This window comes from Filicampus tigris, chromosome 1, assembly GCF_054856515.1.
Source record: "Filicampus tigris isolate MCC_2025a chromosome 1, RoL_Ftig_1.0, whole genome shotgun sequence".
NCBI lineage: Eukaryota > Metazoa > Chordata > Actinopteri > Syngnathiformes > Syngnathidae > Filicampus > Filicampus tigris.
Window position 1 is genome coordinate 28,809,436 of NC_141217.1, and position 22,305 is coordinate 28,831,740.

Consider the following 22,305-nt stretch of genomic DNA (forward strand, 5'->3'; position numbering starts at 1 on the left):
AGGCCCTCTGTTGACTAAAGAGGTAGTGCTGGCATCCCGGTGTGTATTTGTGTGTTCCTGGTGTGCCAAAGGAACCAGTTTGATGAGTTTGCCCTTGGGACCGAGGGAGGAAGCGAAGGCAAGGAAGAGGGGAAGTGGCCTGGAATGAGGGAGGAGGTGTAAGGATGAAAAAAAAAAGCTTATGAAAAGCAAGGGGATGAAGGTAGAGCCAATGCTTTGCATTTAATCAGCATACGCCACCGTGCGTGCGTCTGCCTTTGTCCTCCGTCTTTGCGGGCCGCCTGTGTTCTCTCCGGGGTACATCAGGGCGCTCTGTGGGGCCTGCAGCGGCGTTTCGTCCGGGCCTGGATTTGAGGCATGGCTGCTCCCAGGTTGAACAGGATCCAGCACCCCCGAGGGCCGATGCGGAGGGAGTGGAGGTGGCAGAGGGGAGCAGCCGAGCAGGCAGAGCAGCACAATTCTGGATCACCTTCAAAGGGCTCCGATCCCAACGGAGGCACTGGATTCCTCTGTGGAGGGAGTGAGCGAAAAGGGGGAGGGTGTGACGGGAGACTCGGAAGACAAGAGGCGAGGGGAATCTGTGGAAAATGATTCAGGTTATAACTTCTCTCCCACTCCTTTCCACCCTCCCTCTGTTTCCCTCTCCGTGGCGTGCATGCACTTGCCCTCCATGCAGCAGGCTACGGAGATGATCTATCCGCGAGGAGACACGAGGAAATGTGGCCTGCACAAAGGCATCGTTGTGCTTCGTCCTTTCGCGGCGGACGCGTTCGCGTGTGTGTGTGTGTACAAGGATGAGTAGGACACCCTTTACCTTTTAGCGTCTCCTAACATATGGGCACTCTCCCAAATACTCCTCAAACTTCCAAGGTACAATTGCAAATCCTACATTCCTGGCCTGTCACCTGTGAATAACATTGAATGTGCTTGCTGCACATAAAGTTTCTAGTGAGTTTGAGGGCAGAACTTTTTCAGCTTGTGTCACTGCGTGCGCATCAGAGACAGACTTTCATCCTGAGAGTGGGTCAGCAGTTTGTTTAGCATCAATTAGAGGCTCTGTGTTCCTCAACGCAAGCGTGAAGGGAGAATTAACGTGCAGTGGCACATTCCCACCAGCATAGAACACACACTGCACCTCAGCTGGAACTTTCCTGCATGTATATGTGACTGCACACATGTGGAGAAAATATGGATATCGACTCATCATTTAAATGCAAGTACTTTTTTCTTTTTTACCCCTTCGCTGTCTCTTCTCTTTGCTTCCCTCCCTCCTCCGTCAAGGACTATGGTCTGACCACAACCATTTCCCTTTGCCGCGCAACACACAGCGCATACTTTCCATAAAACATGCATTTAACGGGAGAGACGATACATAGATTCTGGACAAAGTAAAGACAACACAGACTCAAGGTTTCCTGTTCTGCTCACAAAGTCTGAAAAGCACATGTTCACTGGCTCGACCCTTTAAACCGTCTCGTTGAAGACCATTCAAATGCTGGGCTTAAATTTGAAGCATGTCTCCATAACACAAGAGAAAATAATATAGGCAAAGTCACATGAGCTAAGACTGATGCATTCGTATTGCCATGCCCTGTCTGTCACATGACCAAAGTTGTATTTGTAGGTAGGTTTTATTCAATTAGCTTTGAAACAATCAGTCACTTCAAAAACACAACAAAGGATAAAGCTAACCGAGCAGATGTAGGGTGAAGCTTCATCTTATTATGCCTTCGCCCTTTAAAAGCTTTACAAAACAAAAACATTCTTCATCAAGAAAACCTCAAGGCCCCAACACAAATCAAACTTCAATATCCTAAGGAGCAAAGTTAAAATTGTAAAACAAGTTGTGTTGTTCTGGTTCTCTCATACGCAATTTGAAATGATTGTTAAAAAGGCAAAGTGCCCACTGATTGAGCAGCAGAAAACTTTTAAAACCCATGCCCAAGTCTGGCAATGCCCACTTCAGGCTTAAACTGTGCAAACATATTACTTTGAAACTGGATGTCTTCTTAATGCTTGAAAATCCATTGCATATAAGTATACATTGCTCAAACACACATTCAATTGAAGTGAGGAACATTTTCAAATACTGCACTTCATTCCTCATACTTGTCAATACAGTAAGCTCCAGCAAGTTAGTGACCTGCGGAATTTCCAATATTCCTCACGTGAGAAGAAGTCCATATGATCAGGGTGCACTATCATCAGTTTATCAATGCATGTTTGATGTTAAAAATGTCAGATTTATAGACTACGAAGTGCACCCATGGAAAGTAGTAAAGCGGACTGAACTCAGCCCAAATACCCTAAAGACACGTTGGCCACCTGCCATCTTGCAGATTGCAAATACCTTCATGATTAGATTCAGAGCTGTATGAATATTACTATGATCCAAAACATGTTAAATATCTCAATTTAACCAATTTAAGAACTGACTCTGAATGGTTTTGTGGCATCAACCCATCCAGGCTTGTCGCTAAAACGTCTGTTTGTTTGTTTGTTTCTATACATGAATACAAATCCAAGAATGATGTATCTTGTTCATGCTCGTTCAATATTATTGTGTTACAAGTGATTAGAACATGCCTAACCCTCTTAGGGATTACTGGATTGAATCCATAGCCAGGAAATGCACCACATACAGGCACCACTTTACCATAATCCCACTGTTTGGCACTTTTAGATGTCTTTTCTCTTTTCTTCACTCACTGCATATCTGTCAACGTTCTTTTTGCTTCCTCCACACTTTTGGACTGTTGATGGGATGCCTAAGAGAGAGGTTTCTTGACTTTGCCAAGGTAGGCCCCACTTCCCCCGCGCTCATTTGGAGCCAGGCTCCGTGTTCGCTTGTAAATGGTGAGATGAGTGTGGTTTACCCGTCGCTGGGGTGTAAGGTGCACTCAGCACTGCCTTGACATGTCTGTGCCAAAGCCCAACAGGGGTGTAATTACCTGAGACTGGGTCAGCACTTTATCCAGGGTAAAAATACCTCCCTACTCGTAGAAGACACGACCGTGCCTTGCAAAGGGAATCCTGTGGCACATTTAGTGCTCAGGCGCTCATCTTTGTTGGTAAATGTGCTGTCTTTTATCCAAGATGAAGCATTGCACCGCAATCGGTCACTTTCTTGACTCGCAGACAAAACATTTCCATCTTCCACTTCTTCGACATGCAAAGGTCTGACCTAGAAAAGTGGAGACGGGCGTTGTTCCGCTCTCTACCTTGAACTGCGACTGCCTCCGAGTCCAGTACCTTTCCACGCTCCCTTTCCACCCTTTCCCACCACATCTGTCTTTCTGCCCTCTGAGTTAAGGACAGCGAGGGCCAAGCAGACATGCAGAGGACAGATCTGCACCAATCAGGACACAGAGACAGCTTGTCTCAATTAAATGGTATGTGCTTATGCCGCAAATCACAGACACATGTTTCTCCTCTCCCCTCCCACCCTGTGGCTGTTGCCTCGCTTCTCCACTACCTAATGCAGCGTAATCACCCTCATTACCTAATGAGACCCTACTGTGCACACACACACCCTGACTCTCCCCTTTGCCATTTCACTCATTTTACTGATACAGTAAATGGCAGCCACATGCCCTCAAATAAATGGACAACTATGAAACTTTGTATGTCGCAAACTATCAACAGTGTAGCCTTGCTGGAAGAAATAAACGCCGTAAGGCCTCTGATAACACAATAATAGCATTGTAGTGTGCATTATCAACAGGACAGTGAGCAAAGCATTAAGCCGGCATGCGGCTAGGGAGGGGAGAGCCCCCTCATTAGCTCCCTTCAATGTATCTACTTCCTCTAATCTCTTACAATAACATAATCTCTTTAAAAGTGCTGCAGCTCAAGTCCAATCTGCCTAAAACCTGACACGTGATTAAGGTCAATCCCCAGTAAACCTTAAACTACGGGGTCCCAACAACGCCATTCCCCCCGCCCCCAGTCAGTGTCAAGTATAGCCTAGTGTGGTTTGTACATTTACAGTATGTTACATGCTGCGCAGAATATTACGAGTCAATAATATCTGATCTTTTCCTGATACTGACATTATCTCCTTGCACATAACAAGCATCACTGCCAACGTTTTTAATTTGAGCCTGGCCTGGCTCCTGAGCAAGGCCTCTGATCCCAGAGCAGTTTGTATCCCTTCACAGCCTTCATTCCATCACAGCGCAGTAGTAGAACACAGTGCTGCTCTTTTTTTTTATTTTTTTTTTTATGTTTTTCCATCGTGTCTCTTGCCTCCAAACCACTTACAGATGTTGGCAGCAGGGAGCGTTGTGGCAACTCCAAACGAGGAAATCTAAATAGAGATCAGGCTGTAAAATATAGAAGAAGGCCCACAGAAAGAGAAAACAAGAGGAGCAGATTTGAAAGAGTGAAGAAGAAAGCTGAGCATTAATAGGGAATTGAAAAGAGTAGGGGCTCATGTTTGCATTTGGAGCTACATTTTCAGGGCAGCATGTTTTCATTTGGCTGTTGATCTTTATTTATTTTATATTCTATTTTTAATGAATTTTGATTCATATCCCAATTCCAAAAGTCTGACTTCAATGACGACGGACTGTTTTTAATTTGAAAGAAGCACCCCCATATAAGAGTTGCGCATCAGCCCAGAAAGAGCCTGGGTAATCTTTAAACAACTACTGAAGCTTTTCAAAGTCTGATAATGGATTCTATTAAAATTCAACATGCTTTCAAACCACATCTTCCTATTCTGTTCTCCACTCAGTTGTCCCTTGGCAAGTTTTCCAATGAAAAAAGCAGGCAATGTCATGTAAGAATAACAACCGCCAACTGGACTTTAGCAAGGTCTGTACTGTAAAACTATCGGTTGGGTTGAAGGTATAAAGTACGCCTGATAGCCTACGTCCCTCCACTATATCCTAACAGGAAGTTGCCTTGTCCTGATGGATGAGGGGAGGATATGTGTTGGAATGGCACGTCCTGCTCTGAGCCCATGCAGGGTCCACTGCAGCTAATGCCTGAGTGGGAGTGAGCATGGAGAGAGTGGAAGCGCGTTTGCCACCGCACCACTCGCCGCTTGGTGATTGTAAAGACGACTGACCCCTCTACCGCCTCCTCCCGTCTCCCCCTACACTTTATTTATTAATGGATCCATTCAATTATTTACCTCCCACCCGAGGGACGGACGACAGGCCAGAAGTTGGCACACATGCACGCAGTACACGGCGTGTTCACGTGAGCCGTCTGTTCTGTGTTTGGAACAGATAAGTAATGGATCAGAACCGTGTTGTCAAAGTAATTGTCTTGTTCTAAAATATTTGTAATTTTACTTACCACTCATCCTAGGGTCATTTCAAACACGTATTGTACTTGAACATTAAACACAAAGCATATTAAAATAAATGATCTATCATCACTTTCAAATTTAACAGCCAATTGTTTGCGACTTCCTGTAAATCCCTTTCTAAGGAGGACAGTGTTAAACTGCAGCATGGACTTTTCCTGTGTCCTGCGATCTCAAAGTTTCCTTTCTGTTCAAGAATATTATTGACCACTTGGCGTCTTCTCTTACCTTCCCCTGCTGGCCTCAGCTACACAGCAGCCAGATGAGGATCAATCACACCCGGGATTGGATTTCACATCCCGGAAGCAGAGGTGTACGCACGGGTCACTTTTATTGACTTGCTGTGTCAATCGGAGCTACTATGATGCAGTTATGACCAAGAAAGTACAAATGCATTACAAAAGAGGGGCTGCAGTGGGTCAAATGGGGAGAGAAAGAAATCTTTTAACAGCATGCATCAAGTCAAACATGAGCATAAAACATTTATGTTGTTATGGGAAGTGTCTGAATAAATTGTGATATGACATTTTCTGAGTGCATCAGTGTGAAAGTGTAGTTTAGTGTATAAGTCAATTTCAGAGCTGGGCAGTCCGTCCCTGGACCGGACGGGTCGGACCCTCCGGCCCTGCCGGATGCCCATTTTTGGGACGGAGAGGTGGGGGGGAGACAAATTTAAAGAAATGGCTGGACTAAGCATGGCCGGAAGTAGATTTTTGTCTAGCCCACTAATCGGCCCTCATGTGTGTGACGTGACCGCGAGGCAGCCAAAAATCATCTCAGCCTACAAGGCGAAAGGCTTCTTTTTAGGCGTCTTTCTACTCCCGCGTCGGCGCGAGCGATAACTGCTGTTATAGGGATTATGGTATTGCCCCTCCGCCCCCTATTGTAATGGTATGCCCCAGTTGCAGGTGGGAGGCGCGGGTTAGTGATGTGACAATGAGGAAATACAAACACGCTTGAGCGCACGTTGCTGTCTCACATGTTGCGATGACATTCAGTTTCCCACACGGAGACGGATGAGCCACGCAGCCCGTTGCTGCTGCTGCAAAGTCCCATCACTCAAAGTAAACAAGCTACTCACCCAAGTTCCCCCTTAGCTGCCACCTTCCAGATCGTTTTCACAATCAAATTAAATGCATCGTCTAGTCATCCCTTTATGGTTGTAGCAGGCACGATATGCATTGTTGTCGCTGTCTTTTTGAAGCGACACCCCCACGACTTGTTTCAAAGCAATTTGTGTCCACGAGTATATTCAGACGCTAGCACATCAAGGTGGAGTTCATGCACTTTTTCTGGCGTTCACTACTTCCGGAAATACGCCATAGCAAACCTGCAGTCTATAGTGGTTTGCTGGTATGCTTTTATTTTGAAGGCCGTCAAGGAGGGGAAGTGTGCAAAATAAATAAGTAACTTGACTACGACTTCTGCGACTTCTTCTCTATAATTATTGGACCCAAATAATTATACAATACGACAAATCCAATGCAAGTAAGCACGTAGTTGGGTAAATACTACTGGCGCATTTGAAGTGTGTCCACAGCGGGTTCGAATAGTAAATTAGCCAGCTAATGATCCTTAAAAAGCCTCTGCCGTTAGCGTCGCTCCTGCAGCGACGTCAATCACGGACACTTTTTTTTTTTCGGGTCGGGGGACGGAATGGGGTGGGGGCCGACAATGTTTATGAATATGGTCAGAGGGTCGCGGCCGGAAGGGTACCCAAGTCAAGGGTGGAGGGTCGCGGCCGGACCAGCAAAAAATGGTCAAGTGGCCAGCTCTGGTCAATTCAAACATAATATACAGTGAGTTGTGAATCTGGAGTTTACAGTTGGAATTGCCTTCATACAGATGTCTAAGCTAAGCTAAACTTTGCGTAAATCACTTTTGTCATTTGGGGTTTGCAGTGAAACTGATGTGAACTGTCACTGGCCCACCTGAAGGAGTGCAGATGAGTACAAAATGAACAGAAACTGAAAAAAGATGATTATGAATTTCACAGACGAGCGCAGGCAGGTGGAACTGAGAGAGGGAGGCCTTCGCCACTGTGGGAGTGGTCACAGCAAGCTTCAATCATGGCCAATCATAGCGGCTCCATTCATTCCCTTTACATGTGGTGCACTTGTCGTGCACTTCAAGGACTCCGTGGTGCTGGCCTGCGGCTGCTGCTTATGGTACTGTCCTGGCGCAGACGACTCCTTGAGCTGGTGTATTTGTCACCTATAGATGCCCTGTGCTGAGCCTCAGCTTTCTTAGGTAAGTTGTTTGAGTTTCTAATAAGCAAAACTTATAGTGCCCTTTTTTTTAACCCACACCTGACAAATACAACCTAATACAAAAACGCAGCTATAATTATTTCTTTAAAAACCTCGAAACTAAGCATTTTCCCAAAAATAAAACTAAAAAAAGATCCAAATCCATCTAAAAACTAATTATAACTATCCGAATTTGAAAAAAAAAAGCCAAAACTAAATATAATCTAAAATGAGAAATCCAAAAGTATATTAAGTCTGCTCCACACATTCGGAAGTGGATTTTTTTAACTATATCTACCTGTGTAAATTTCCAAAGAAATAATTTGGATCTGCAAGCAGAAAAAAATACATTCCGTGATGCTCAGTGGACCGATCTTGTGGTGGAGCTCTGGATTGGTTCTCTGTGTGAGTGTTTACAGAAAGAATTAGAACCAATAATTAAACTAACCACACATGAACTCTAGGAATGCATATTGTACAATGAGCATATTGCTAATTATACAAGAGCCAAATGAACTCATGATGTTTGGAGACAGGGGTCAAACAGGGTGAAGTAATCAAACAGTAGCACAGCTAAGACCAAGGTGGGAGTAGATGACCTCACGTTTTGAAAACTGGTGTGAAGAGCTACCGTTAGTGGTGATGCACTGCTGCTTCTGCTAAGGAGAGGATGAGAAGGCTGAATGTAGATAGGATCTCTGCAGGTGGGCATGAATGTGTGATCGGAAACTAAAATCATTACGGAACGCCTGGTCACTGTGTCCTTGGCTCTTCCGCTGAGCCGAGCCGAGCCGAGCCTCATGCTCTCGTCTACTCTCCCCTGTCACCTTTGTTCCTCTTTGCTCTTCTACAGTTTCACAACATGGAGCTACACTCTTCTGCTGGGTGGTTCATATGACGTAAATTACAAAACCAGGTCCTGCGTCTGGGATATATATATATATATATATATATATATATATATATATATATATATATATATATATATATATATATATATATATATATATATATATATATATATATATATATATATATATATATATATATATATATATATATATATATATATATATATATATATATATATATATATATATATATATATATATATATATATAAATGTCCGCTGATAGTGTAGTGGTACACACGCCTGAGTTGTGTGCGGGCAGCGTGGGATCGATTCCCGCTCAGTGACATGTCTATGTGTGCCCTGCGACTGGCTGGCGACCAGTTCGGGGTGTAGTCTGCCTTCGCCCATTGACGGCTGGGATAGGCTCCAGCAACTCCCCGCGACCCTATATAGGATAAGCGGTTTGGACGATGACATGACATGACATATATATATATATATATATATATATATATATATATATATATATATATATATATATATCAAACCGGGACCATTCCTCATCCAAATAAATGTGCACGTCCACTCATTCGTACTTCAGTCTCTGTAAATATCCTGATTGGTGTTTAATGCCTTGCCCGTGATTAGCAGTGTTTTTTTTGTTTTTTTTTTTTTAAGCAAAGAAGCAGTGTGGGCTGGTCCCAGCCTATGTAGCTCTGCTCACTTCCGCATTTACTCATTCTCATATAAATCAGCCACGGAGAGGTTAATCCTTTTGATATGTTGAAGTGGGCATCAATAGAGATGTCCACATAAATTTTGGTGCCAATTGATCGCCGTTGTTGGACGTTATAAGCAATAAAAGTACAATGATTTCCAATGGAGAGTTTGGAATCGGTTACTCCCGTGACCCCGGCCGAACATATATATATATATATATATATATATATATATATATATATATATATATATATATATATATATATATATATATATATATGTCACTTTCTGTGTCATTGCATTTCCAAAAAGTTCATTTTATTTCTCATTAATGTACACTCAGCACCCCACCTTGACAGATAAATTCAAAAATGTAGAAATTTTTGCAAATTTATAAAAAAAGAACAACTGAAATATCATATGGTCATAAGTATTCAGACCCTGATGGATTTTATTGAGTAGAAGCGCCCTTTTGAGCTAGTACAACCATGAGTCTTCTTGGGACTGATGCAACACATTTTTCACACCTGGATTTGGGGATCCCCTGCCATTCTTCCTTGCAGATCCTCTCCATTTCTGTTAGGTTGGATGGTGAATGTTGGTGGACAGCCATTTTCAGGTCTTTCCAGAGATGCTCAATCTGGTTTTGTTCAGGTCAAGAACGGTCACAGAGTTGTTCTGAAGCCACTTCTTTGTTATTTTATCTGCATGCTTCATGTCATTGCCCTGCTAAAAGGTAAACCTTCAGCCCAGTCTGAGGTCCTGAGCACTATGGAAGGGGTTTTCTTCCAGAATATCTATGTATTTGGCCGCATTCCTCTTTCCTTCAATTCCAAACAGTCGTCCTGTCCCTGCCGCTGAAAAACACCCCCACAACATGGTGCTCCTACCACCACGTTTCACTGTAGGAATTGTATTGGGCAGGTGATGAGCAATGCCTGGGTTTCTCCACACATACCGCTTAGAATTAACACCAAAATGTTCAATCTTGCAATAGTGATAGTTGACTTTTTGGAACCTTCTCCCGTCTCCCGACAGCATCCCTGGAGCTCAGCCACAGTGATCTTTGGGTTCTTTTTCACCTCTCTCACCAAGGCTCTTCTCCCACAATTGCTCAGTTTGGCTGGACGGCCAGGTCTATTAAGAGACCAGATCTGTGCCTTGCCACAATATCTGTCTGCAGTTCCTTTGACACTGAAAATGGAGTGTCTGTTATTCATCGTCCATCATTCGGGGTAGATGTATATATTAGAGCTAGAACTCAAAACCAGTCGGTTCAACCATTTTGGTTTTCTTGCAAGTCTATTGCATTGGGTGCTTTTGCGCAACTCTTTTTTTTCTCCTCATGAGTGCTAACCCAACATGGAGGCGTGCATGGTTGCAGTGTGCCGGGTTCAGCCTCAGAGGTTGTTTTTTTGGGGGGCCTCGGAGGCTGCTAGATTTGGATTCATAACAATGCTAGTGTCTGCATCGTATGCCATCTCTACTGAGTTTTTATCTATCAAACGCAAGATATCTAGTACATAAAATGGACCTTGGAATTACAACTTGCTGGAAATGCTCATGACTGAAGTGTTTTGTTTCTCAGGGAAACGAGGTTTCACCCGAGGATATCGCAGCTAGCCGGCCCTCGTTGTTAAAAACTGTGAGGAATATGCACCAGCTAGCTATTATAATTCCTACAGCGGTTACCTCATTTGGATGTACCGTTAATCTCCTCAAATTAAAGATGAAAGTCTGCAATTAAAGCACATCTTGTTCATTTCATTGGAAATCCAGTGTGGCTGTGTTTGGAGTCAAAGAGGTAAAAATTGTGTGCGTTCATGTCCCGTGAATGACGAGATGATGAAGTTAACATTCATACATAAGCTGAGCTCATTCACACATAAATATGATTAGGTATAGAGTAACAATACACATAATCATTACTCTATGCATATTAGATATGAATTATGACACACCTTAGTCTATGTGCATCATATAAGCAGCGCAGAGCATTTTACAAAAAAATTGCAGTATGTTTATTGTCTTCCACCTACAGACGGGGTACCCTTAGCCGCCATTTTGTCCGACTGGAAAAAATAGTACCTACCTATGGGTTGGTCCGCCTATGATTTTAAACGGGCTTCCGTTAGCGTTTCCGACTACAAACTGTAACCAATTACCGCTAAATTTTGATCCGTCTAGCCATCTATCCGTCTAATCCTCCCCCCCTTCAAAAAACCCCACATCATATTCGAACAGATAGTGCACGATTATGCGATTATTTTGTGTATCTACATCATTCTGCCCAAAGAGCTTTACAAAGCCTCACATGCACATGCCAAAAAAACACACAAAAAAAAAAGCAAGGGATCTGCCGGACTGTCATTTGTAACACCATATGGCTCCCAACGAAATGTTTACTACATATGCTTAATCCATCTTTTTTGGGAGTTATTTCACGTTTATCGCCGGCAACAGTGAGGAGAAGTATATTTGTTATGCCTGTCACTGTATGCTACTGCCAAAGATAGAAAAGCAATAATAATAATTTCAATAATAATAATTTCAATAATAATAATAATAATTAAATACATACATACATACATACATAAATATGGGCGGCACGGTGGGCGACTGGTTAGCACGTCCGCCTCACAGTTCAGAGGACGTGGGTTCGATCCCAGCTCCGGCCTCCCTGTGTGGAGTTTGCTTGTTCTCCCCATGCCTGCGTGGGTTTTCTTCGGGTTCTCCAGTTTCCTCCCAAATTCCAAAAACATGCATGGTAAGTTGATTGGACTCTCTAAATTGCTACTAGGTGTGATTGTGAGTGCAGATGTTTGTCTCTGTGTGCCCTGCGATTGGCTGGCAACTAATTCAGGGTGTCCCCCGCCTACTGGCCGAAGACAGCTGGGATAGGCTCCAGCACGCCCCCCGACCCTTGTGAGGATAAGCGGTATCGATAATGGATGGATAAATAAATAATAATGCTGTGAATATACACTTTCTCTTTTACAGTAACTGCAAGAGAAAATTGATTTTTCTAAGAGTCAACGCATACCGGATCGAACCAAAAACCATGAGCACAAAACCGAGAACCAAACTGAACGGTGGATTTTGTGAACTGTTCCACCCCTAATATACGGTGTGGGCCAAAAGTAGACTTACACATGCACTTATGATTTTACAGAGCTAAATCATTTTTTACATTAATGCCTGTATTTTTATTTGTTAATGATACATGTTTTAAGATAACGTAGTAAGTTCTCAAAATGTACTCCATAGATATTGCAACATCATCTCAAACCTCCCCAGAACATTATGACGCACAAAGTCACTTTTCCATATACATATAAATGTGCGTGTGCGTGTGCGTGTGTGTGGGGGGGTGCGTGTGCGTGTGCGTGGGTGGGTGCGTGCGTGTGTGTGTTTATAGGCCCTATTTTTTCATGTGCATATTCAAAACCCATCCAGAAACGACAACAAACCTTCCCCCTTTTCGTTCAGTGTTGCTCACTCATATACAGTACGTGTAAGTGGAGAACCGTTTGTCCGGGTTCAGCCCATGCAGCTGCACTAGTGCCCCCAGACAGCAGAAGCAGAGCCGGGAGGGGGAATGTAAACTACAGCCACTCTACTCCCCTTCTCGTCGGCTTTGTCCTTGAGAATGTGCAGACACGGGCAGATAATGCTCTGACACCAGAAACTCAGATCAAAACTTGCTCCCCTATTCTGCTTTGCTGCTTCCATTGACGCGCTCTCTGTGTGCTGGATGTGTGTTGAACATTTTCGTGCAGGTGAATTACACAATCGCCACAAAAAAAAAAGTAATTAAAAATGACATAAAAATAAAAATATGCACACTGCATTGTGTGAATTGTCTGTGTATAGTCTCACGTCACTCATAAATGGGATCCGTATTAACAATAAATATATGACCATAGACCCTCGGCCACACACGATCGCGTTCGTTATCATCTCAGCAGGCGATGGGATAGGACCTTTGGGTTTTTCCTCCAACACGCCAGCTTGAGCCTCTAAGTGTATTCAAAGCCATGCACGACCCCCAAAATGATTCCTCACCTCAATGAAAATCTACGGGTTTGATTTTATTTTTCTTCTGTTGCAAGGTCAAGCTCTCCTTTTGCCCAGCGCGGAGGTTTGTGCACAAGTCAGCAGAGGCCAGCAGCATGCGCCACAAGCGTCCTCACCCACCGTTGCCCTAACCTCGCCCAAACGCCGCACCCCATTCCTCATCCAGACACATCATGTGCAGGTTGTTGTGATATCTGTAGAAAATATTGTATAGGCTGTACAAAATATGTTGTGTGTGATTACGTTGTACTGAATCATCTCCGCCATAACTGCAGTTTATTGGAATGTGAATGCTTTACGATGATATTAAAATGCCTCAGTGATGTCGATGTGCAATAAAATAAAATAAATGACGATGTATAGGAAAAAGTCTGAGATGGAATTATTGCCATTTCAATGACTTTAATAAGCAAAATAGGAAACAATTTCTTCCAAAAACAACCCCAAAATTAGACAAAACAGAAACCAGCCTGAATGGAACAGTTCAAATTTAAGTGTTTACCTATATTATTCATATAAACAGGATTGAAAATTGATCCCCAACATGACAAAGTACATGGAAATGCTGAAAACAAAACAACAACCCGCTGCTGCAGTTTCAGTTCGATTTCAACACAGTTGAATCAAGAAAACCAAAGATTGATAAATGCATGACTTTTCAACAATACTTTCAAATGCAAGCACCATGCTTTTTCGATATGATCGGAGAGTCTGTTAATTTAAATCATTAAAATAAAAACTTTATGTATATGCATCTGGCCAGCAGAACCAGAATCATCAAATAATAATACAACAAAATCAAATCGACACGTAATAACATAGAAAATATTTTCATTTTTAACATTTGCACCACCTGAATCCCCTTTTTTTACTGACCTGCAGAAAAAAAATCAGGAACACAACGTTAATGTCAAACTTTGCATTACGACATATCTAATATGCCGCAATACAATCTGTGAATCTTTAATGCGCTGGTGATGCTACAGGTGGCTGTCAATCGAAATTATACTTTTTTTAAATTATTATTCTGGTTTATAATTAACCAAATAACAATTATTATTTTGGGGAAAGAGGGTACAAATGTTACGTAAAATTTTGAATATTATTGCCTGTCCAAATTCTCACCCTGAGTGTGTTTGTTAATGAGTAAATAGATAATTGTGTAATCTTCGTCCCCCAAAAAGATAAAGTCGCATAACCTCCCGAAATTATTTATTTTTGCTCTTCACTCCTAAAGCATCAGATTGTTTTCCTGGAGGGGGGTATGTGCAAATGTCAAAATGAAAACTTTCCACCCAAAAAATAATAATAATAAAAAATGCATCATCCAAAAGTGCACTCGCCACAAAGTTTGTTGTTGTTGTTGTTGTTGTTGTTGTTGTCTTCAATTCAACAGACAAACATGCATGGAACAAAAGTGCACTCCTCTCTCAGTCAGTCCCGCAAACGAGAAATGATAATAGAACGTACAAAATATAAATGAGAAACGTAACACAAAGAAAGAAAGAAGTTCAATCCAGCCTCCTCGATCTTGTGCAGTATTTGCGGTTGCGTAATATTTACAGGCCCAAATAACCCCACACCCCACCCCCAACCTTCCCCGCCAGCCGCGAGCATATGACGCTATAAGATGCTGCACAGGCAGTCCTGCTGTTCTGTCCCCGCTGCTTTGCTCGAACCCTCCCCAAAATCTATATGGAGAAGCGCAGATCAACAACATGCTCTTATTAATATAGACAAGATGATGAAAGTACAAAATAGAAATTATTACCATACATGTCCAGCATGCAGGATTAATACGCATTGTGTTTTCGTTTGTTTCTCTATATATTGGAATATAATAACCAAGCAGGCAAGAAATCAACCAGATGTTGCATAAAATGTCCTCCCCGGTGACAGGTTAGTCGACAGATTTGCATAAAGTGGAGTTTTGCTTGTTTTTATTTAGTTTTTAGGATTCTCGACGCCAGGCCTCCTTGCTGAGCCTGCATGCTCCACCATTTAATAGCAAGATTATGTGGTAAAAGCCTCCAAGGAGGGCCAAAGTTCATCAGGCCATGTTTTTCTCGGAGGAGGGAATTGAAAAGTGTTCTCAACGAGCAAGTCTAGTCTACAAAGATGCTGCCACGACACCTCAGTGGACGCCTGGATGAACACGTGATTACATGTGGATACTAGCAGATGTTCGAACGTGGATATAATTGTCGCCCCAGGGTCCGAAATGGATTCTTGTCGGTAATGTCATCAGTCAATTTGTGTTCAAGGTGGATGCTATTTCTTAGTCGTCCGTGGTCCCGGGAAAACAACTCACATGAAGAACTCTGGCGAGGAGGGGTTGTCGCTGGTCGATCCCGCCTCGCGGAAGCCGCCGCTGGGCCCCGAGCCCGAGCCGGCGAGTTTCTCGCACTTGAGTTTGTAGGCGTCCCTCTCCCTGGCCAGCCGGCTGATCTCCGCCTTGAGCTGCTCCACCTGGTTCATCAGCTGCGTCTTCTCGTTCTCCAGCACGTGCTTCTGCTGCACCCGCTTGAACCGGCACGACTGCGCGTAGCCACGATTCTTCAGGGTCCTGCGCTTCTGCTTGAGGCGGATGACCTCGTCCTTGGTGAAGCCGCGCAGGTGTCTGTTGAGCTCCCGCACCGACATGGACACCAGCTGGTCGTCCGAGAAGCGCTCCTCCACACTCAGCCCGCCACCGCCGCCCGCCGAGCCGTGGTGCGCCCCCGACTGGCTCAAGTGGCCGTGCGGATGGTGGTGGTGGTGGTGGTGATGGTGGCGGTGGTGGTGGAGCGTTGGGTGGGCCTCCGGGGACATCGGGGACGGGCTGTCGGGGTCCTGGTTGTTGTTGCTGTGATGATGATGCTGGCCGTGCGGGTGGCTGTGCGCTCCCGGGTGAGCTGACAGCTCCTCGGCGTGGTGGCCCATGGCCCCCGCGTAAGGGTGGTGGTGCTGCTGGCCGTGGCCGTGGTGGCTGTGGTGGTGATGCGGACCCCGGTAGCCCTCGAAAGCGCCTTGCTGCTGCTGCTGCTGCTGCTGCTGCTGCTGCTGCAGCTGCTGCTGGACGTGCGGAGGCGGCGGGTGGCCGTGGGTCGTGGCTCCGATCAGGGCCTCCACTGCGTCCTCAGGGGTCAGGCTGAGGGTCTGGGGGTCCATTTGTTGGTGGTAGCCGCCGCTGGGGAGCCAGTACAACTCCTCCAGGTGGTTCTTTTGCTCCGTGGGGCTGAAGCTGGGCGACGACGGCACCGAGCTGCAAGGCGTGCTAATCGGCGTGGACGACACGGAGCCTTGCGGTTGGAGGCGGTTGCACTGACGCACTCCCCCGCGTTCCAGGCCGGCCAAACCCTCCTTCTTGACGTCAAACTTCATCAGGTCAAAATCGTTGACATATTCCAGAGCCAGAGGGCTGCTGGGTAACTCCGGGCCCATGCTCAGCTCTGCGCTCATGCTGCCGTCGCGACTCTTTTGCAGGTGCGCAAAGGAGCTTGCGAGCGTCGCCAAAACGGATTTGTGAATCAGCGTCTCTTCTCTCCTTTCTTGTTTCATGCAATAGTTCTTTTGGTTCATCCAGCGCTGCGCGCTGACTTGCTGTAGCATGAAACACCTTGAGGAAAAAAAAGCGCAGGAGGGGGGAAAAAAACTTTCAGACTAAGCTCTGCTCACTGTTTGCATCATGTAGACTTCTGCTCTGGCATTGACAACCAGGCAGGAGGTAGAACGAAAGCAAGCGGCCTCAGTGCACAAGCAGTCCTTTCAGTAGATGTGCATTCACAACAACTTTCAAAACATCAATAAGAACAGAAAAGAAATACCAAGTTTGCTCGCTGAGACGGGAACCAGTCCTCGTTGCACCTTCTTGGTAAGTCCTCTTTTTCTCCAGGAAAAATAAAAGGAGCAAGTGAGCAGATTAAATAGGGCGTCTGATTTTCGCTGAGAAGCAGCTTTTTCCAGCTCTGCACCGCAGAGATTTCATGCGTCTCTCTGGCGCTTTCTTTCTCTCCTCAACTCTAGTATCTAGCAGACTGCGCTCGCAGCCAGCCTGAGCTTTATGCTTGTAGCGCGCGGTGACGTGCGCCCATAGGCGGGATCCGGGGCACGCCACCGTCCAATGGGAGCCGGACTTTGACTTGAAATAGAGCAAGGGAAAAGGGAGGCGGAGGAGAGCAAGGAACAGTCAGCTGACCGAGCGACCAGAAGGTTGGGACCACACTACCGGCGCTCCTTAGTTTCCCCTTAGTTCTCATCACCTTCAAAAATCCTTATTGACGTCCAGTTGGGCTCGTGCTGGAAGACGACACGTCCTTATGAACATTCGGTGTGACAACGACAGACAACTTTGGGCCAAGGATTGTCAACTGCATTAAGTGAACTCCTTTAAAATTGTATGACTATTGTTTATTTTGTAGTCTGTCAAGTCGACTACACTTAATGAACCACACTGACATAAATATAGTATATATGCATATACCTACTGTATGTGTTGCAAAGTACAGTGTGTGTACATGTGCATCATATATAAATGTACACACATAAATACGAATATGAAGACATATATGCATATATGCGCGCAATCACACACGCACACACCCACCCACACACACACACACACCCACATAGTAGTACTGTAGCACAAATCACTAAATGACAAAATTAAGTCACAAAACCTTTACACTTATTCTATCTATCTATCTATCTATCTATCTATCTATCTATCTATCTATCTATCTATCTATCTATCTATCTATCTATCTATCTATCTATCTATCTATCTATCTATCTATCTATCTATCTATCTATCTATCTATCTATCTATCTATCTATCTATCTATCTATCTATCTGTCTGTCTGTCTGTCTGTCTGTCTGTCTGTCTGTCTGTCTGTCTATCTATCTATCCATCCATCCATCCATTCATCTATCTATCTATCTATCTATCTATCAACATGTCTGCTAATTTACTTTTTAATCAACAATAAACTGTATTTATACCTAGTGTGGGAGGTGATGTCCCGAGCATGTTGTGTCTTCCTGGTGATCCCCACGCCAGCCCTCGTCTTTGCTTAGCCATGCTGTGAGTCCAAGTCAGGCTCAAGTCTGCCCCTGCGTGGGCAACACGAGCACCTGTTTTGCAAGCTGTGTGGACACACTAATCGTGCACTTATTTCGTTCTCTCCCTGATTTATGCATGCTTATTGGAATTGTATCAGTTCATAGGTGTCAAACCCGCTGGCTGACACCTTGCCGTGTCATGACGTCACGTCAATTATGACATTATTTATGATATACGCAGAAAAAGAAATTGTTTATGCAAAATACCATATATGTAACTAAGTCAATTATATGTATTAATTTTATTTTTATGTCCATCGACACTCCCACGCGTCAAAGCAACTGAGACCAAAAAGCCTATTTCAACAGGCTTCCAGCTGACACCGAAAAAGAAAGGAATAGTTTGTCTTTAAATGTACAAAATAATTCGAGTATTGTGCATTTCAATATTTTACCAATTTCGTAACAAAACTAGAGATTTTATTGGATTTGCTGTATATCAAATTAAAGTTGATATAAGCAAGGATTGTTATTTCTTCCATCTGCTGTGTTTAAATTGCGTGTGCAGTTTCCAGACTAATTAAATCTCGCACACGCATTTTACGACATCGGATACTATTTGGATAATTTGTGGAATTCTATTGATAAATTAAGTATGTATTATTTTAACCACGAAGACACATTTTGTAAAATTCACGTATATATATATATATATATATATATATATATATATATATATATATATATATATATATATATATATATGTGTATATATATAGTACAGTATATTTTGAAATTATTGATCTAATGTAATTTTGGTGGTTTTAGCAGAAAGTGATCAACATCAAAAAATGTTCTAATGAACACACTGACACCATTAATTTTGCCTTATTACGCGTATCAACATACACTGACGCACAAAACAAGTCAAGGTAATTAATTTTATTCCAGGCACCTGCAGGCGAGCGTCGCAATTCACAAAACGACCGAAGAGCATCGAACCGAACTGAGCAGCGCTCAAAGGTCCTCCCTGACCAGGCCGTGCCGGCGGCGGCCGCGTTTGGTGGTCATTCATGCTCCCTTCCTCGCGGAACTACGGTCCGGCGTGCACGAGAATAAAGGCAGCTCTCCCACTCCACTAATAACAAGGGCCATAATGGAGGGACCAGATGTAAAAAAAAAAAAAAAAAAAAAAAACGTTTGTGTCAGCATCATATCGGCGGTTAATGATCTATTAAGTGATGCGTGTGCTTATGGGCAGCGGGAAAAGTGTCGATGCTTGCTTATTCGCCTCCTAATGAGAGTCCCGTCCTACGGATTTTAGGAATGAATAGCACGAAATGAAATCCGCCTTAAAATGTTGCATTGAGCAGTTGAGGCTGCGGAGGCTGCTGCTCACATTCGACATCTCGAGACTGAGCGGCTCACATCGCACTTGTGCTGTGTCACACCTGTAACACGAGGCCCGGGGCACCCACGATGGATCTCTGACCGGGTGGGCACACATCTGTGCTCACCTGGGTATGTCGCCAAACTTTTTGGATATACCGGGATATTAGCACTGCAAGGAATACTTGATCATTTTTTCCCAGTTATATTTTTGTACCACTGTACGTCGCCTCATGGCAGTTTGCCGAGAGCAGACACCCGAGGGGAGCCGAGATTCAAGGCCGAGTGGCGGGCACAAGAACGATGAAGAGCCGCTGCTTGAACAGCTACTTTTACGCGTGGGAGTTTTAATTGAGAACTGGACATTACGGGTAAAACTTTACGGGAATTTATCTTATTATTTACATCGAACAAACAATCACTATCCAAAATTATTAACACCATTTCACCGCATGTTCACTTAATTCCAAGGAATTTCATTGCACCTCGATAATTATTTGCAAAGATAAATCACTCCAGTAACAACATGCATGCTAAACCTCTAAAAGATACACAAGCGGCGGTCCTTTTGCATTACCGTTTTAATTGGCCATTAACAGCGTGTACTTACTCAGGCATTCTTGTTTACTCCGGACTGATCGACTATCTCTGTGAAAACATGCATTATTAAGTCGCTGTCTGTGTAAACAGGGCGAGTCCAGTCTGCGAAGGAAGCCAACTGCAAGCCGCATAAGACCTAATTGACACACACCAACCACTCTTACAGGAACAACGCGAGGTGAGATAAGTGCAAGTTCTGTCAAACTCATTAATATAGAACGCGTTTCGATTAAACAGTGAGATAATTCGTCTTTCTTTTTTTCTTTTTTTAACCAACTTTTGCTTCCTCTGTTGCTGCCACCAACTCAGCAATTGTCCATCAGTGTTATTTAGTGTTGCATGAACAATCTTTCGTTTATTTGTTGTGCCTGGGCGCCCCTGGTGGCACGTTTGTTCATTACCGGCACTTTAATGATGAGCCGCACTGGTGGCGTGCAGGTACCCAGCTCCAACTTCACAACATCAACTTATTATAGCTTTGTTCAATTTACAACGCAAAGAGGGAGGTATAATGGTGGCTGATTTTGGGCTTAGATGTCTCTGCTTAGCATTCTATAACTATAACAAGAAATAAATGTCACATACCTATTGACTTGCTATGCCAGTAAAAGCAACAATGAATCGGCCATATTGATGTAGTTCACGAATATTGATTGCAAAACCTTGCGCAATAGTCTGCCTTGTTTTTAGAAGTTAATTGTTCAGAATCTCATGCATGCCATTGGAATCTTATCACAAATTTGGGGTAGTGCCAACACAAACAAATGGTTAAAAGTCATATTCTTTGGAAGTTGCACCAGTGCTAAGAAAGAAACATTCAGCACTGTGAAGTAAAATCAATTCCAATAATGACTTGAATATTCAATTCTGGTCGTTTTTGAAACAAGCACATTGCTCATGTGCTGCTCATGTGCTGTCACATATTTGTCCAACTCATGTAAAGGATGTGTCTTCACCGACAGGTTAATAGGATAATATTAAAACAAGGCCTTTGCAATGTCTCAATGCACTTTGTGATGAAGCTGGGAATAAAAAAAGGTGTGAGTACAACTCTTTCCATAGGCACTAGCTGACTCCAGATCATCTTGCGTGTGTGACCATATTGCTGTGACGAAGGCACAGGTGGATGAGTCTTGCTAGTATGTTATTTCATGACCTGTGTGTGGTGTGTGTTCGAATAAGAGCCTTTCTAGGGAATCCAGAGATCCAATACATTATGAAGATAATGCTGAGAACTATGTAGCACTGTACTCAATTAGGCGGATATTGCATTCAATTGTTTTTTGGCTTTTAAGTTTTCCAGATGTTTTTCGAGGTATGGCTAAAACGGCACCTAGTGATACATTTGGGCGTCCAGCACAAGTGGCTACTCCCCTAGTAAATAAGAGGTTGAGCTGCCCAGTCCCTCTTCCTGCGATGACCCGGTGGGATATATTCCAGCCAGTGGAGGCTTTATGTGGATATATTTTTGTGGCTCAAACCTTTAGGAAAGTCGCGGGATGAAGTAACATACATTTTTCAGCGGATGTGATTTAAACATTCAGCGGACATGCCCACAGCATACTCATTTAATATACGTTGCGATTTTAAATCATTCAAATTTGACAGGGTTGTTAACAACAGTCTTCTCTGTGTGGTCTTAAATGTGCAACGGTGGTGTCTTGACATACGAGTGCTGTGTGATGGCAGGTGACTCAACTCCCTTCACACAAGTGATTTGGCAGATAATATTTGTAAGTATTCACCAAAAGATAGTCTTCAAGCTGTTTATTGTCACTGTCAGCAATGTCAAACTAAAAATAAAACAAAGAGGATTACCCCTATGGGCGGCTGTGGCTCTGAGGTAAGAGCAGATCGTCCAGTAACCGGAGGGTCCACTGTTCCGATTCCCGCTCTCTGGCCGACTTGACTTTGGAAAACAGTATTTGAATACTCCCTCTCCTTTCTTCTTGGTCCCTCTCTCCCCGTGTCCACTCTGCCCGTGTCCACCCTGCTTGGGTCAACTCCTCGCCTCGACACTCTCTCACCCCTCTCCTCCGGCCCTGGCCCTGCCCACCCC

General features: G+C 43.8%; 1 protein-coding gene and 1 long non-coding RNA gene across 4 annotated transcripts in view; one reads left to right on the forward strand and one right to left on the reverse strand.

Moving 5' to 3' along the window:
• The first annotated feature begins 630 nt into the window (after positions 1-630).
• Positions 631-22,305, forward strand: part of LOC147153473 (uncharacterized) — a 29,149-nt gene continuing 7,474 nt past the window's right edge. Inside the window, exons 1-3 of one of the 3 annotated variants that reach the window (XR_015086798.1) lie at positions 631-1,213; positions 7,314-7,567; positions 13,252-13,397. This is a non-coding gene — a long non-coding RNA (uncharacterized LOC147153473). The other 2 variants (XR_015086799.1, XR_015086794.1) reach the window with 2 other exon arrangements.
• On the reverse strand, positions 13,599-17,223 carry mafba (MAF bZIP transcription factor Ba). Its single transcript, XM_086030483.1, has 2 exons — positions 17,023-17,223; positions 13,599-16,814 (listed from the first exon to the last, which is right to left on the reverse strand). The coding sequence occupies exon 2, from the start codon at positions 16,805-16,807 to the stop codon at positions 15,524-15,526; it is 1,284 nt and encodes a 427-aa protein (XP_085886609.1). The 5' UTR covers positions 16,808-16,814; positions 17,023-17,223; the 3' UTR covers positions 13,599-15,523.